The sequence below is a fragment of the Tamandua tetradactyla genome, chromosome 12 (genome assembly GCF_023851605.1).
Source record: "Tamandua tetradactyla isolate mTamTet1 chromosome 12, mTamTet1.pri, whole genome shotgun sequence".
NCBI classification, from domain to species: Eukaryota; Metazoa; Chordata; class Mammalia; order Pilosa; family Myrmecophagidae; genus Tamandua; species Tamandua tetradactyla.
Genome location: NC_135338.1, coordinates 29,470,573 through 29,488,962, shown reverse-complemented (window position 1 = coordinate 29,488,962; position 18,390 = coordinate 29,470,573). Strand labels below are relative to the sequence as shown.

The window sequence follows — 18,390 nt, the reverse complement described above, 5'->3', positions numbered from 1 at the left end:
TCATTCATTTGTTAAATGAGGAGTCATTTCTGATTGTAGCACTAAAGTTCTATTATCTATACAGACAAAAATAATTAGCAATCATTAATTAAAAGTCTACTATGCACAAGGCAGTATAATAGGCAGTGGAAAAGAGAAGAAAATCTACTTTGTAGAAACTTATGAACTGCTACAAATCATCACACATCAAAAGATAAGTCTAAATAAATATATAAGTCCCCCATTCGCAAGATAAAGGAGTAACACAATAAGGACCTTGAAAATCTTGAGGAATGGGGAATAGTTAGAGCAAGAGTTAGGGTTAGTTTTGAAAATAAAGAGACTAAGTCTCTCTCTGGAGTAGAAAAGAGGCAGAGGAGGGAAAAGAAGTTTGAACCCACAAATAGGACAGTGTAACACAGGAAGAATGAACAGAGAATCATGACGTGGACGTCAGCCTTGCCCTGGATATAAATCAGCTATTTTCTTCTATACAATAAAGGGGCCAAAAGGATGACAGTAAAACTCAGCAATCTAAAATATTATTATGAGAAGACCTTTAACTTTTCTCACAAAGTTTACTATCCTAGGCTTAAAGAATTGTATTCTAGCTGGGAAAACTGCTTGCTGAGAAGGTGAGCAAGATTAACTGGGGTGCTGGTTAGCATAGGAGATGCTTGAAAAAAGTTCATGAGAAGAATTCAATAAGGGCGTTAATTTAGCATGAATAAGAGAAGTGTAGCAGCAAAGCCCAGCCAAGAGTAGACAGAATGAAAGTACAGCAGGCTATCTCAGTCACGTTTTGAGATGATAATATTTTCAGAGTTACATTTTAAGTTAAAGTTACACAGAAGGAAGACAGCAAATTGGCAGAAGCAGATTTGTATTCTACTTCTAGGTCTACTATAACATCTTGAGCACTGTAAGATTCTGAGCAAGTTACTTAATTTCTTTGCCATGTGTAAGGTAGAGATAACCATACACAACCAACCATACCTCTCCAACAGGGATGGTGTGACGGGAAACGAGACAGCACAAGCTAGGAGCTCAAGGTCATGAGGACACTGCCCACACTGCCTTGACCAAAACTAGATTCCCAAGCAATAAGCATGTAGTACATGCTCAGCAAAAATGTACTTAATGTGAAATGTCAGTTAAAAATAAGATTTGTGAGAAAACATTGCTTGATATGTGTATTTGCTTTGGATTTGAAATGATGAGCATACAGCAAAACCCAGCAAATTATGATCATGGGAATGAACGACAATTTAACTTAATTGCTTAAATGTGATCTAACCTCCCACACTCACCCCCCCACATTACCCAATTTTCCATTCTCATGCCTCAAACCCTGATCTAAAAATCACAAGGATTTATTTTGAAGAAAAAAATTTGCTTAAAAAGCAAAATTTATGACATTTTAATTTCATGTGAGGTAAACAGTAAGACTATAAAAAATCATTTTTTTTGGACTCTGAAATTGGCTGACCTTAAACAGGAACTTGACTGGTTGTCTGACTGTGAGGGAATAATCTGGTATTTTATTTACCAAACATCAAAAGGTGGCTCTTGGCAATCATGGAATAAAATGTCCCTCTGAAGATGAGGGAAAAAAAAAAAAAGAATAGCAATAAAAGATATTATTAATGAGCCATAAGAAATGATAGACCAGAAAGATAAATCCAAACATCAACTGACTGTTACAGAAATGTGAATACCTGGGACCACCATGGAGGAGGGAAAAAGGCAACATAGAATAAAAACAGAATAGCACAGCTTCCTACCTGATTGCCTGGATCTAGACCAGCATAGGAATTTCTTGAACTGCAACCCACTGGGGGTGTGGCTTCTCGAATGAACTCAGACATTTCAATCCCTCCACCAGGATCACTGTGGGAAGAAAAATAGAGGAATTCATAATTTTGACAGCAATGATTTTCTCTGCTTATTTTTTTAAGTGTTTATACTTTTTTCTATAAAACTGTGAAGTTCTAATTTTTAGTAGAGCAAAGAGCTAAAGAAAAGTAGTACAGAATTCTTATTCTTCACCTACAAGTCTGAGAATTCAAACTATTTTATATCCATGTCACTACTCAAAAATATTCAGACTCTTACCCCACACTGTCTATACCCAATCCAACTTTAGAAATTGGTCTTAATTACAATTATAGCACACTAAATATTTTATGATACGTGTCATCAAACCACCCTGATAGAAAAATGTTTTGCCTTTTGTTTCTCAAGAGCAAAAAGAAATTGGTCAATTATAAACCCAGAAACTAATGAGATATAACACTATCCAATGTCTCTCAGAGAATACATTCTGACGAAGCAGCATGACACGAAGATGAGAACATGAAACAGAGCAGTTATTCTAGTCACACTATTAGAAATCTGTATTTTTTAAACTGATAGAATTCAGCAAGGATACTAACTTATTTAACAGAACTGGAAACCTAAGATTTTAGATTAGTGTGTAGTGACTTAGAAGGCCTAAGTTAAAAAAAAAAGTAAAATGATGTTATATAGTAACAACAGGTATTAGAAAAACAAAAAAGAGAAGTGTGCTAAGGTCAAAGAGCTGAGAAAGCACAGAGAAAATACTTAAAGTTCATAGGAACCCTAGAATTTGGGGAAAAAGATCACACCAAATTACAAACAAACTTAAAAATGCTCTAATAAATTCATAAGGAAGACAACTCTTAGAACAACTCAGGCCTAAAAATTATAGATTCATTTTTTTGCCAAAAGTATTTTATTCATTCTACCTGACACACACATAGTAAGCACAGCAAGAAATTTTTTTAGCTATTATTACCAGAATAAAGGTTCTAGTATATATGCTGGACATTATAATGGATATAAACTATCTTGCCATCCAGCATCTAATTCAACCTACTAGTGGGAAAAAAAGCAACTCAATTTTTTTCTGGTGAACCATCTCATCCCAAACTCTCACACAATTTTGAGTAATATTGACTCCACCCTCATATTTAAGGGTAGGCACTACTGGACAAAGTCATTGTGCATATCCCATAGACCTGATCACAGAATTTAGCCCTAGAATAAGGACATCATCCAACCCAGGCCAATACGAATCAAACCAGGAGTGTTCTATTGTTAAGACAACAAGTTCTCTATTTCTGCTGCTCTTGATGTTGTGAAGACTTAAGGCCTGGAGCTGTGCAGTCATGTTACAAACATGAGGAGACAGCCTGTCTAAGAAGCTAACTAATGGAAAAGGAAAGAACCTGACTGAAAGAAGGGAAGCAGGGTCATGAAACAATTATTTGAAGCCCCACATCTGACCCCACCTAAAGCCATCCCTCACATGTAGACTTTTCAGTAATGTGAACCATAAATTTCCTTAAGCCTGTTTTGGTCGGTTATTATGATAGCTGCAAGAAATGACAAAAAAGAATTTGCTTGCAACCATACCTTCCATTTAAGGAAGGAGTTTGAATTCTAGTGTGCTTTTATTATTAATGGTTTCATAACTAGACAATTTGCTTAATGGGTTCCTAACTCTAGAGCAATTGACTCTAGTTAGCTACCCAATGTCCATTAAGGAAACAAAGCTTTCTAACTTGCTATCCATTTATAAAATAGAACATAGTGATAGTCAACTCAGAGTATAAATTCCCATGTGTAAGAAAAACAGGATATGCTCAAGTTTATTGGCTGCTTTGCTTTAACTCATACAAGCTATGCAGGCCAGAATGAGAATTATTTTTCTAAACTGGAAAAATCTTAAGTGCATATATAGAGGTAGCTATCCCCATACTGAATTAATGATGACTAATATAACAAGCAATATTACTGTTATCTCCACTTGGAATGCATTCTCTTAGATTCCACAGAAATCAGAGAAAATACATGCGGAGGACTGAGCTATGAACACCAGTTAAGACATGTTCTAGGTCTTGGATCACATTCTAGTGGGTGTGAATTCATTGTAAATAAGGTATCTTCAAGATGTTACTTCCATAAGGTGTGGCCTAACTAAGTCAGGAAGGACTTTAATACAGATTACTGGAGTCCTTTATAAGCAGATTGAAGTCAGACCGAGACAGAAGCCACTAGGTGCATTATTATCATGTGACAAAAAAGCCAAGGGCCAACAACTGCCAGCAGCCAGCCCCTGAATGCCAGTCTTGGAGAAAAATGCATCACCTTGCTGCCACCTTGATTTTTCACTCTAGTCTCAAAACTGGGAGCCAATAAATTCCCATTGTTTAAGCCATCCCAATATATGGTAATTGTTTTAGCAGACAGGAAGTTAAAACAGCAGGGCAAGACAAAAATTAAGGAACAAAATATACAACACCAGAGAAAGGACTGAGAACCCTCATCATGCCTTGTTTTTTTCCCCTCCAAATATACAACAGATTTATTGACAATAATTCACACACCACATGATGCACCCAATTAAATTGTACAGTTGATGAATAATCTTGGCTGGCCGTATATGTCACTTCTGATAATAAATCAGAATGATTACAATGTGAATGTAAAGTATCATTGTTAGTAATGAATAAAAACAAATATTTATTGAGTATTTATTACATTTCTATGCTTTATTTGCATTTTCTCATGAAATCTTCTCTAAAGCCTATAATACAAATACTATTATCCTCATTTTATGGATGAAAAAAATGAAAAACAAGAGGAACGCAAAACATAAACTGAGTCACTGGTATAGCTATTAGCTATTAAAGATCATAAAGCATATTCCATTTCCTAGTAATTATTATGGGGAAAGCATTTCTGTTCAAGAGTTTTAAAGAAGGTTTTCACAAATTACAGAAATAACCCATTGAATACAGGTGGGAGGGGAGGCTACAAATGATACTTACCTAGGCTATGATATCTGTTATTTCTTTTTCTTTATTTCACACACCTGAATGTAGGAGCTCATAACCAGCAAGGAATGAGAGAGGATTTTGCAAGTCTATAAAACTCCAAAGTCCATCTTCTTTCTAACAAGCTATACTTCCTTTCAACAAATAGGCAATGAGGTTCTCTTACCACTTCATAAATGAAAGCAAAGGTCACAATCTAGAGTAAGCTTTCTGAGCCCTGGCAGTATAGATATTTTGGGCAGGATAATTTTTTTGTGGAAGGCTATTCTGTACATTACAGAATGTTTAACAGCACCCCTGGTCTCTGCCCGCTAGGTGCCAGTAGTACTCCCCCCAGTTGTGATAACCAAAAATGACTCCAGACACTACCAATTGCCCCTTGAGAGACAAAATCGCCCCCAGTTGAGAATCACCAATCTAGAACTAATGGTCAATGGTCAACATCAAGAGATGAAGGACAAAAATAAACAGCTCCTTTTATTAAAAAAATCGTCAAGCAAAATATCTCTCTCTCTTCTCCATAAATTTGAAAGTAAAATTTTTAGCCAAGCTATAGACATCCTAAATATATCTGAACACATAAAATAGCTAAGTAAGTTTTCTTTATTAGCAAGACTTGCAGGTTTTCAGCAACGGAGATTTCAGCACATACCTGGAAAGTATAGTAGTTTACAATTCTCACAGAGGCAAAGTGGTCTACTGCAGTAAGCAATACACCATATTCAGGGGATCGCTACCTTTATGCCTTAAACTCCCCATCTGTTAAAAAAAAACAACAACCAGATACAGGGAAAGGGAGAAAAGAAGCAAGGGTCTAATCTGAATTACAGAGGAGATTTCACAAACGAATTTGTTGATTATCAGTATTACCAACTGTTAGAAACTTCTCATCACCATTATAGTATTGTTTACAAATCTAACCTAGATTACAATGATGATCATAATAGTATGAATAGAGAAACACAAAGTCCCTTAGCAGAATAAATCCTCCTCAGGAAACACAGCCTAAAATTCACCTGCTTACAGCTTAAAATTGAACCTTGGTTTAAAATATCCCAAGCCTTAATGCCAAGAGAAACACAGAGGAAATATGGTCTTCAAAATATTTGTATTCAAATTCTAAAACTCAATGCACAAATTTCCTCTACTGAAGCATTAGAAATGTAATACAAATATTAATGACTTTGACTAATTTCTTAAGATAAACATTTAAACTGAAGAACACAGACATTTTTTAATTGCTGTATCAGATCACAAAGAAGCCAAAGAAAGCCATAAAGTTCAAATAGATTTAATACATTCATTCATACATGCAACAAACTGACAGCTATAGGTACCAAGCACAGTGACAGACTCCGGAAATAAGAGTATTTATCTTCTTATTCATTTCTTTTCCTCAGAACAAAACGTGATATTCACAAGTGGGAGGGTGGTAAAAATGAGATGAAAACAAAAACCTACAACAAATATCTTATTTAATGGTGAAACTTAAAAACATTATCAAGTTTAAGAAAAAAGACAAGGATGTCCACCAATACTATTTCAATAGCTGGAAGTCATAGTCAGCAAAAAAGTAAAAGAAGTATAAGGACTAGAAAGGAAGAAACAAAACTGTAATCTTTTATAAAAAATGAAGAATAGTATGGTCCCAATGATGTGAATCGACACTCGAGAATAAACTTGGAATATGTCATTGGTAACAGAGTTCAGCAGGAGTTAGAAACAGGGTAAGATAATGGGTAATTGGAGCTGATGGAATACAGACTGTGCAATAGGACTAGATACAAAAACTCAAAAATGGACAGCACAATAATACCTAATTGCAAAGTAATCATGTTAAAATACTGAATGAAGCTGCATCCGAGCTATAGGTTTTTGTTTTGTTTTGCTTTGTTTGTTTTGTTCTTATTATTAGTACTTTTATTTTTTTTTTCTATATTAACATTCTATATCTTTTTCTGTTATATTGCTAGTTCTTCTAAACCGATGCAAATGTACTAAGAAACGATGATCATGCATCTATGTGATGATGTTAAGAATTACTGATTGCATATGTAGAATGGTATGATTTCTAAAAAAAAAAAAAAAAAAAAAAATGGTCAGCACAATACTGCCTAATTGTAATGTAATTATGTTGGAACGCTGAATGAAGCTGCATCTGAGCTATAGTTTTTTTTTGTTTTTTTTTTTTCTCTTATATATTTTTGTACTTTTTACTTTTATTTGTGTTTTCTCTCTGTGTTATCATTTCATTTCTTTTTCTGTTGTCGTGTTATTTCTTTCTCTAAATCGATGCATATGTACTGAGAAATGATGACCATACACCTATGTAATGATATTAAGAATTACTGATTGCATATGTAGAATGGATTGATTTCTAATGTTGTGTTAGTTAATTTTTTTTTAATTAATAAAAAAAAAATGAAGAATAACCTATAAAGTATAATCATTAGTAAGGGAATTTAGAAAAGGCTGCTAGATACAAAGCAAACTGCTCAGTAAAGGAATAAACAAAATGTAACTATAAAAAACATTTTACAATGGCAGAGAAACTATAAAATAGTTTGATAAATCTGACAGAAGCCATGCAAGCCTTTTAATGGAGGAAATGATAAAACATTTCTGAACAATACTAAAGAAAACTAAGTAAATGGAGAGATTCAATATTGTAGGTATCAATTCTCATCAGATAGACTGGTAAAGTCAATATAATTCCCATTAAAAAAATGTTCTTGCAGGTCTTGCCCAATGGACTATAAAGTTTATACCAAAAAGCAAAGGGCAAAGAATAACAAAGTCACTCCTGAAAAACAACAAAGTTGTCATTTTATAAAGCTAGTAATTAGGATAGTTTGGTGATGGCACAGGCTCAGGCATATATGCCACAAGATAATTAGAACAGAAAAGAGAGCCCAAAAATATACCCAAACACATATGGAACTTAACTTACGACAGAGAATACTGTAGATCACCAGTGAAAAATATGTTAGCAAATACTTGGAAGACCAGTTAGTCATATAAGAAATAAAATAACTGGAATCTCTGACACCACAGACTAAAAAAATGTCAGGTAGAATTGAAATGTGAAAAGAAGAAACCATGGAACTTTTAAAACACGAGAGAATATCATTCTGATCAATGAGCAGGAAATAATTTATTCAACAAGACATGATACACCAACTATTAAAAAAGCATATCTTTGATCATATTAAATTTAAGAATGTATGGTAATCATAAGATACCTTAGGGAAAGTGAAATGACAAGTCACAAACTGGGAGAAGATATCTGTAACATAGATAGCCAATAAAGAATAATAGTATGAATATATAAAGAACTTATATTAATCAACAGTGAAAAGATAATTTCAAAGAAAAATGAAATAAGACATAAATAGGCATATGAAAGAACAAAAAACCTAAACAAACCCTATAAGATGCTCAACCTCACTGGTAATCAGAAATGTTAACTAGAAGTCACAATGAGATACATGTTATACTTACCTGATTGGCAAATATTTAAGGTTTAACTATCAAGTACTGATGATGAAGTGGAACAATAAGGACTTTCATACCCTATTTCATATACTATTATACAATCATTTTGGCAAACAGCTTGGAATTACCTAATAAAACTGAACATGAAAACGCCCTATGAACCAACTGATGTACACTATAGAACACATGTGTATCAGGAGATACATAATCCGTTTTAAGAGCAAAAAATTAAAAATAACATAAATAGCAATGAAAAGAAAAACAAATAAAGAAACTGGGATCTACTCCTCTACTGGAAGACTATTCAGCAGTAAATATGAATGAACTATAGCTACAAGCATCAACATGGATCAGTCTCTAAAGTACAATATTCTAAGCAAAAAAATACCTCATAGGGAAATACATACAGTATAATTCTCTTTAAGATGCCCTCAAGCAGACAAAGGTAATTAATATAAATGTTTAGGAATACTTACAAAGATTGCCCAACAATTTAAAAAAAAAAGCAAGGGAATTATTAGTACAAAACTGAAGATAATCGTTACTCCTAAAAGGAAAAGAATGGAATGAAATGGAAAGGATTACATGGGAGCTAGTACGGTGCTTGCAGTCCTGTTTCTTAAGCGGCATAGTGGGTAATTAAGTATTCACTTTATTATTATTGTCTAAATACACTTTTTTGGAATATATATATTTTACAATAAACTTTTTTAACTAACAGAATTCAATTACAGAAGCAATTAGAAATACACTATATCTAAAATAAGCAGCACTGACAATTACCAAGTGGTTAGCTAGTATCAGGAATTGTTCTAAGTGTGCTTACTCTCTCTCTCCACACACACACACACACGCACACACACACACACACACATTCTTATTTATTTCCTATAGTGCTATGAAATAGTACTATTATTCTCTCGGCATTCATACGAGGAAACCAAGGCATCAAAAGCTTAAGTAATCTCCCCAAGGTTGTACAGTTACCAAGAGATTCAAGCTCAGGCAGACTAAGTGTACAGGTCACATTCTGTTTTCTTACCCATTTTACAAGAGTGCCATACATTTCATAAAAAACTTAAGAAATGTATAGAATCCATTTTTAAAAATCCATAATTTTCTGAGAAACATAAAAAAGTGAATAAATGGATATATACAGCATGTCCCTTGATGAAGAAAATTCTTGTTTTAAAGGTATAAGACCTCTCCAAATTATTACAATTATCATCGAAATTCTAATGGAATATTTTTGGAGGATGAATACACAGAACACTTCACAAAAAACCCAATTAAGCATATGCATGAGAAAAACCAAGATAATATTGAAAATAAATAAAAAATATTCATGCCTAAACTCAAAAATCACAAAAGTACTTTTACATTTGTGCACCAAAAAATTAAGTTTCTATATAAAGAATCAAAATAAAACTAAGGGCGGGCCACGGTGGCTCAACAGGCAGAGTTCTCGCCTGCCATATCAGAATCCCAGGTTCGATTCCAGACACCTGCCCAAAAAATAAATAAATAAATAAATAAAAATAAATTAAAAATTAATACAAACATACGCTGAGGGAAATATTTACCAGCATTGTTTTCTCATAATTGTCTTCTAACCAAACAATAAAAATTATTCACAAGGAAAAAAAATACTGATTAAACATTATTTTGAGGGATTCACATTGCTAAGTATTAAGCATATTATAAAATTACTATGATAAAAACAACATGATATAGACAAGGAAAAGAAAGAGATTAATGGGGTAGAAAATGAAGACAAGAAACTGACAAAATTATATATTAAGTAAGTTACGTAAAAAAATAACATTTTAGAGGGTTCATGGGTAATTCAGTGGTTAGAATGCCCGCCTCCCATGCAGGAGACCTGGGTTTGACTCCTGGACCAAGTACCCAAAAAAAAAAAAATTTTAAATTATTGGGGAAATATGCATTATTTAATGAATGGTTTTGGGACAACTTACCTAGAAACCTAAAAAAACTGAGAGTATATTCAGATTGACTACAATTTAAAAGTAAAATATACTGAAATTAGACATAAAAAATACTGAAATTAAATACAGATGAAATACATAATTTGTGGAAAGGAAAGATCTTATAAAACTTGCTATCAAAGGCAGAAATAAATAACAACAGAACAGACCACAAAAAATATGCTGTGGCATATAAACAGATAAGGACATGAACAAAATGGCTTAAACTGAGGAAAACTACTTGACACACAAGATAAAGAGTTAATATGCTTCATAAATATCTTCTCCAAATCAAAAACTAACCACCAAAAGAAAAATATAAAATTTTAAAAATAACAAACATAAATGGTAATGACACAAGAAAAATACTAGTAATTCAAAAACTGAAAAATTAAACAATGAGCTATCTATCACAGTTTTGCCTAAAATATTAAATACTCAATGTTGTCAAAAGTGCAAAAAAAAAAGAAGGCCTCAAACTTTCAGTACACTAATTAAATGGTAAAATCTTTGGAATTTGGCAATATACACTGAAAAACCGAAAAATGTGTGTAACCTTTCTAGTAATTCTACCTCTCATAAATTATGGTAAAAATGTAATCATATTTAAATGATTTTTAAAACCTAAGCTTCAAAAAAAAAAAAAAGCTAAGCATCACAGGGATGTTTCTAATATTTAAATTTAAATGTAAAACTAATTAAAATAATGTAGCTAATTATGCTAATCCACAGAATGGAATATTATACAGTCATCAAAAATAATACCACAAAAAACAGTTTTTACCCCTTCAAATATTTACTGAGTATCTATCAGTGCCAGGTACTGTTTAAAGATCTATGAGTATAGAAATTTATAAGAAAATCAAGATCCCTGCATTCAAGAAGTTTGCAAACACAAATAAATGATTAAAATAATTTTAGATAGTTATTAATGATTATTATAAGGTAAAATATTTATTCAATGAACAAGGTAAATCATGTTAGGGAAGGAGAAAAATATAATTGAAAAATTGGTAAAGAAGGGCATCAATGGACTAGAAAATACACAGAAACATTACTTAAGTTAACATATGTGTATGTATTCTTCATTATACAATATATACTTGGGTACTTGAATGTTTCATATAATACTTTGTGGAAACATGGCATAGTGGTTAAAAGCCTGAATGCCTGGATTATTTGATCCTTTTCGCTTTAGTTTCCACATCTGTAAATCAGGGATAATATCATCATCTACCTCAGAGAATTTTTGAGGACTTAATGAGTTATATGTATCAAGTGTTCATGTAACGATTATTTTTTTACGAGCTATATTAATGGCACTTATTATTTCTATAAAGTTGCAATAAACTTTTGACTACAAATAAAGCAGATACCCTCTCAGAAAGAGAAAGTAGGTGCGGCCGAGGTAATGGGATAGAAAGTGACTGTGAAAATGAGGAGCCAGGACAGCAGAGAGCCTCCAGGAGGTAGTGACAGCTCCACAGAGTTGAATTCAAAGAAATCAATCATACAAAGATCTAAGAAAGGAACCACTATGTTTCTAAGGTAGGAATATAAAATCAAAAGATAATTACATTAGATTAGGTGAAAAAATGCAGATCATAAATGTCAATTAAGTTATCACAATTTGCTTAATCTCTTAAATACATATTTATATGTGTAAATGAAAAATTAAATGCTAAGATTTATAAGCCATGCTTCTTCTGGTTTTCATCTGTTTTGGCCTTTGGTGTCAATAATTACCATATGGTAGCATGTTATTCTAATATTATTTAGTAGTAGGGCCAAGGATATGATTTGGTCCCCAAATACGCCAGTTATGTCAGTTTGGTCTGAGATTACAATCTGTACTTCTCATTGTATCCATAGTGGTAACACCCAATACCTCCTTAAAACTACATAAAGAGAGCAGGTACAATACAACAATCATATCATTACACACATATGATAATCCACATCATTACATACTGAGGAACATAGCTTTCCTTACCTTGGTCCATTGCTGTCTTTTCTCCTGGTTGAACAATTGCCTTGTTCACCTTTGGCTGACTGATCTGTGAACTCATTGGCACTCCTATCTATAACTTCCCCAGCATCGAGAGCTCTGTGTAGTCGATAGTTAACCATCTTCAGAACAATGAAAACAGCAGCTATCACAGGACAATAAACTGCTACTATAATCATGGAAGAAGGAAGGGCCTTTAAGAGAAAGAAAATAAGCATATGCATTTTTTAATATTTACAATTTATTATTTAGAGAAATCTGTAACCAAAATAATTCATGCACACATTCACAAAGCACCAATTACATTACCAGCAATGAGTTACAAAAGCATAAGACCATACTATCCAATACAGCAGCCACTAGCTATATATGGCTTCTGAACATTTGAATGTAGCTAGTCCAAATTGAGATATATAATGACTATTAAAAAAAAACACTAGATATCAAAGACTTGGTATGAAGAAAACAATAAAACATAACAACTTTTATATTGATTACATGTTGAAAAAATAATGTTTAGAATACACTGGCTAAATAAGATAAGTTGAAATTAATTTCACCTATTTCATTTATTTTAATGTGGCTACTAAATAAGTTTAAATTATATATGTGGTTTGCCATTATATTTCCATTGAACAGTGGTGATACATAGCCCATGTCAAAAAGCTTATGATACAATTGGAGAGCTAAGGTCTTAACACTACATTATACAAGAATCACAAGGTTGTGATCCAAATGCATATAATCACGTACTCCATATAAGTTTTCTTAGGATATTAACATTCTTTATGTTCTAAAACATTAGAATTAAAACTGTTATGAGAATAACCGTAGAAAACAAGAACAGACATAGAAAATATGCAAAATCCAAGTGAGTTTAACTTTAAAATACTTAAAAATTATAGCCTGCCAGATAAAAAGGATAAAAGAACACAACAGACTCAAGCAATAGATAAACTGAAATAACTCAGTGGAACAACCAGGGCGTGGGAATTACAGACCCATCATACTTGAGGATTAAGTGATGTGGAACATGAATCCGGGGTGGTACCCCCCTTAGAGGCACTACCTTGGCATCATCCTTGGCAAAGTCAATAAAAACTAGGCTCACTCTCTCTCCAGCCAACACAACAAACTCACTGCCCTCCCCCTGTCTACGTGGGACATGACTCCCAGGGGTGTGGACCTTCCTGGCAACGTGGGACAGAAATCCTGGAATGAGCTGGGACTCAGCATCAAGGGATTGAGAAAAACTCTAGAATGAGCTGAGACTTAACATCAAGGGATTGAAAGAACCTTCTCCACCAAAAGGGGGAAGAGTGAAATGAGACAAAGTGTCAATGGCTGAGAGATTCCAAACAGAGTTGAGAGGTTATCCTGGAGGTTATTCTTACACATTAATTAGATATCACCTTGTTATTCAAGATGTAATGGAGAGGCTGGGGGGAACGGCCTGAAAATGTAGAGTGGTGTTCCAGTAGCCGTGTTCCTTGATGATGACTGAATAACACTATAGTTTTCACAATGTGACTGTGTGATTGTGAAAACTTTGTCTGATGCTCCCTTCACCTACCTTGTCAACAGAGTAGAACATATGGAATAAAAATAAATAATAGGGGGAACAAATGTTAAAATAAATTTAGTTTGAAATGCTAGTGATCAATGAAAGCGAGGGATAAGGGGTATGGTATGTATAATCTTTTTTTTTCTGTTTTCGTTTTATTTCTTTTTCTGTTGTCTTTTTATTTCTTTTTCTGAATTGATGCACATGTTCTAAGAAATGATGAATATGCAACTAAGTGATATTGTGAATTACTGATTATATATGCAGAACGGAATGATCACATGTTAATGCTTTAGACCATTTGTTAAATTTTTTTAATTAATAAATACATTAAAAATAAATAAACAAATAGGCTCAATTTATCCCCACGTTCATAAGAAAACCTACCCTGCAGCTCTAGACCCCACATGTTTTCATAAAATGCAACCAACCTTAGGCATCTGAGAACCCCAAATTTTACTGAAAAATAACCTCAAATTGCTCAAGATGATAAAATTGTTTCCTTGGGGTCTTTAATTCTAGGCAGATTTAAAACAGAGATATCATAAAAGTATTCTTAAAAAAAGTTATTTGGGAGGGAGAGAGAGGGAAAGAGTGTGGGCTGGAATAAAGCTCACAGTCTAATACTTTTTTATTAGATCTGGGCATAATAGGAATATAGAGATGGTATTTTAAAATACGAAATCTTGCATATTAGAGTGTTTTAGTTCGCTAATGCTGCCAGAATACAATATATCAGAAATGCACTGGCTTTTACAAAAGGGATTTACTGAATTATAATACAGTTCTTTGGAGGAAGGGCAGCTGGCTTTCGTCTGGTGTTCTCTGTCACACAGGAAGGCTCAGTGACCTCTGCTGTCCTTCTCTCCAGGCCTCTGGGTTCAAACAGCTTTCTCCAGAGGGTGTCCTTCCTCTATTTCCAAACATCTAGGTCTGTTTAGTGTCTGAATTCTGAGCCGAGTTGTAGGAGCTCTGCTGAATTGTACTGAGCTGTTTTATCTCTTCTGACCTCCCCTTTTAAGTCTTACTCACTGTGAAAGGCCACAGACGTAATCAGCTATAGATGAATTTCACATGCTGATGATTTAAGTTCCCAGCAACAGAACTGGGTACCATCAGCTGACCAAGTTGACAACTGAACCCAACTTCTAAAGAGTATCTAAAACCTTAAAGCTGTGATTCCAATTTAAAATATTATTGAATAACTGGCTTAGGCTTATGATTTTAAGTTGAAAGTATACTAAAATTTTGACAAGATTCATAATATCAGATTGAGAAAAGTTAAGTTCTTGGGAAGATTTGTCAGACAATTTAAGTATTTAATAATGAATACTAAATTTATAAATGCAATTTAAATTTAAGGGAGCTTAAGATGTAAAAATAAATAAATAAACCTCATAAACAATTGTTAAAATGTGTTAACTTTGTAAAGATTTTAAAGTTAAGGTACAACTAAGTTGTTTTATTTATAGCTTTAGTAAATTTAATATTGATCACAAAAAAACCAATGTCCCCAAATAAACTGTCCTGGGCAAAGCGGCCACCCTTAAGAACACACACAGGCACACATGCACACACGCACACACACACACACACACACACACACACTGGAATTCAAAAAATGTTCTGGTAAACACATGCACACAAGTACAAACATGTATACTACTTATAATATTTACAAAACATCTGTGTTGGTATGTGATACCAAGTTCCATGTGAAATGTTCATAAGATTTCTGAAAGATCATTTAGTTTAACACTCTCATTTTTAGACAGGAAATTGAGAACTACTAAATTTGAATGACTTACCAAAGATCACCCATTGATTTAATAACAAAATTAAGTCAGGCTTCTCGATACCTTTTCACTGAATGTTTTACTATAATCCCATGTTACCACTTCCATTTTTAAACATAAAGAGACAATGAAAAATAAATCAAAGTTCCATCCTAATTTGCTTTGTTTAAACTTTTCTCTATTCTACTTGCATTATTTCATTGGGTCCTGAGATAGTAACAATATTAATAACAACAAGAATTAGTGATTCAATATTACAAGAAATTTTTAAATGGGGCCTGCCTTTACATGGTTTCAACAGTACTCAAAATCAAACACCAAAACACTAGAAACTAGTTAGATCAAATATTCTTCATTCTTCTGGATTTTACACCAAAAGAGCATACAGAGTGATCCTTATTTATATTTTATCCAATTTGATATCAATACTTATTTTCACAAAAATATTTTCAAAGACATTCAGAATTCTATATAACAACAAACAGCATCACATGATAAAGGTTTTTCCTGAGGAAAAATTTTTTAGAAGAATAAATTGCTTATTTTCCTGTTAAAGACACAATTTTTTAATCTATTCAACAATCCAATTTTAAATTAAAATCTCTATTTTGATATTTCCTAGCAAGCACTTATTAATGTTAATTATGTTCCATTACAACCAATACTTTAAAAGGTACCGATATTTTCAAAAGGACATTTTTCATCTCCTTAGGTTATAATATTATACATGTCATCTTCAAATTAATACTTCTGCAACCAAGCACATTAACTTCTCTCTGGTAACAAAAGCCTATCTGTTTTATCTTCACATAAAGGTCTGCCTATAGGTATAAATTGTTCACATGGAAAGGCTGGTTTTACTCCTTTCTTAAGACATCAAAAGCAGTAGACAGTAGAGTATGAAGTTGGTAAAGCTAGTTGTGTAATACTGACAGATGAACCAAGCCCTCATTAAATGACTAGAAAGATCACAACATTGGAAGCTCAAGATAAACGCCTGCAGAGTCACTGCAGGTTTCAAGCAGTTCTTCTTACACATTTTATATATCTCATGTATCTACATATTATATTATCAAAAGATTATAAAATTAAAGCAGACAAGCTGGGTATTTTTCAGTTTTATTTTATACTATGATTAATATCCTGATTTTTAGAATTTGCTTTTTGTACAGTTATACTCAGGTACACAAATGATTTCAGTCAGATATCACTGGTCTGAAAAGGGGGAAGAGTGAAATGAGACAAAATAAAGTTTCAGTGGCTAAGAGATTTCAAACAGAGTTGAGAGGTTATCCTGGAGGTTCTTCTTATGCATTATATAGATATCCCTTCTCAGTTTATAGGATGTTAGAGTAGCTAAAAGGAAGTACCTGAAACTGTTGAACTGTGTTTGAGCAGCTTTGATTCTTGACACGACTGTATAACTATAATGGTTTTACAATATGACCATGTGATTGTGAAAACCTTGTGTCTGCTGCTCAATTTATGCAGGGTATGGACAGATGAGTAAAAAAAATAAATAAGGATAAAAGTAAATAATAGGGGGGAAACAAGGGCTAAAAGAAAAAATGGGATAGACTGAAATACAAGTGTGGCTAGTGAGAGGGAGAGGTAAGGTATGGGATATATGAGATTTTTCTTTTTTCCTTTTATTTCTTTTTCTGGAGTGATGCAAATCTTCTAAAAATGATCATGGTGATGAATACACAACTATGCGATGATATTGCGAGCCACTGATACTATGGATGTGTGTGATGATGTCTCAACAAAAATATATATTTTTATGATATATTTTGAAATTTATTGCTTTTTTCCCATTCTACATATATAATCAGTAATTCACAATATCATCACATAGTTGCATATTCATCATCATGATCATTTCTTAGAACATTTGCATTAATTCAGAAAAAGAAATAAAAAAGGGAACAGAATAAAATTCATACATACCATGCTCAATAAAAATTGACTATAGGGAATTTCATTAATTCAAATGAAAACACTAAATAAAAAAAAAAGAAATCAATGGTCTATAACTTAAACATTAACAAACTGAGGCCTCACAATTGAGGCCAAGTTGTAGAAGAAAAATTTAACAAATCTCTTAAAATATCCATCATTACAGCAAGATACCATGTATACTTGGGGTTTTTTCCCCCCATCATTGCAACTACCTCATTATTTAAGGCAGTGTTTACCAAACTTTTGGTATCCCAGAATTAATGGGCATTCAGCAAACATGAACTATTTTGAGTGACAATCATCACATTTTTGGTAAAGATTCATCACATTTTAATTTCTTAATTGGACAGATGGATTAAAGATTTTAATGTAAAGAGCAAAGCTTTAAAACTTTTAGAAGAAATATAAGAGAATATCTCTATGATCTAGGATATGGAAGATTTCTTAAACATGACTTTCAAAGCACAAACCATAAAAGGAATGAACTCAACTGCATTAAAAGTAAGAATTTCTGGTTCATTCAGACACTATAAATTGAATAAAATGACAAGTCACACGGGGGAGAAGGTACATCAAAAAATGTACCACCAACAAAGATTAAATATATCATAAGAAAGAACTTCTTCAAATTCATTAACAAAAAAGCAAACAATCCAATGAGAAAAATGGGCAAAAGACCTTAGAGAAAAGGAAATATAAATGGCCAATAAAACAACACATGAAGAAGATGCTCAAC

At 32.9% G+C, this 18,390-nt stretch overlaps 1 protein-coding gene across 9 annotated transcripts in view; it reads right to left on the bottom strand.

Moving 5' to 3' along the window:
* PCNX1 (pecanex 1) overlaps positions 1-18,390 on the bottom strand; it is a 224,864-nt gene that overhangs the window by 132,105 nt on the left and 74,369 nt on the right. For all 9 annotated transcript variants that reach the window (XM_077122888.1, XM_077122886.1, XM_077122884.1 and 6 more), the window contains 2 exons: positions 12,318-12,526; positions 1,764-1,869 (listed from right to left, as the gene is read on the bottom strand). In XM_077122888.1, the coding sequence (XP_076979003.1) occupies positions 1,764-1,869; positions 12,318-12,526 (315 nt within the window). The remainder of the gene's footprint in view (positions 1-1,763; positions 1,870-12,317; positions 12,527-18,390) is intronic.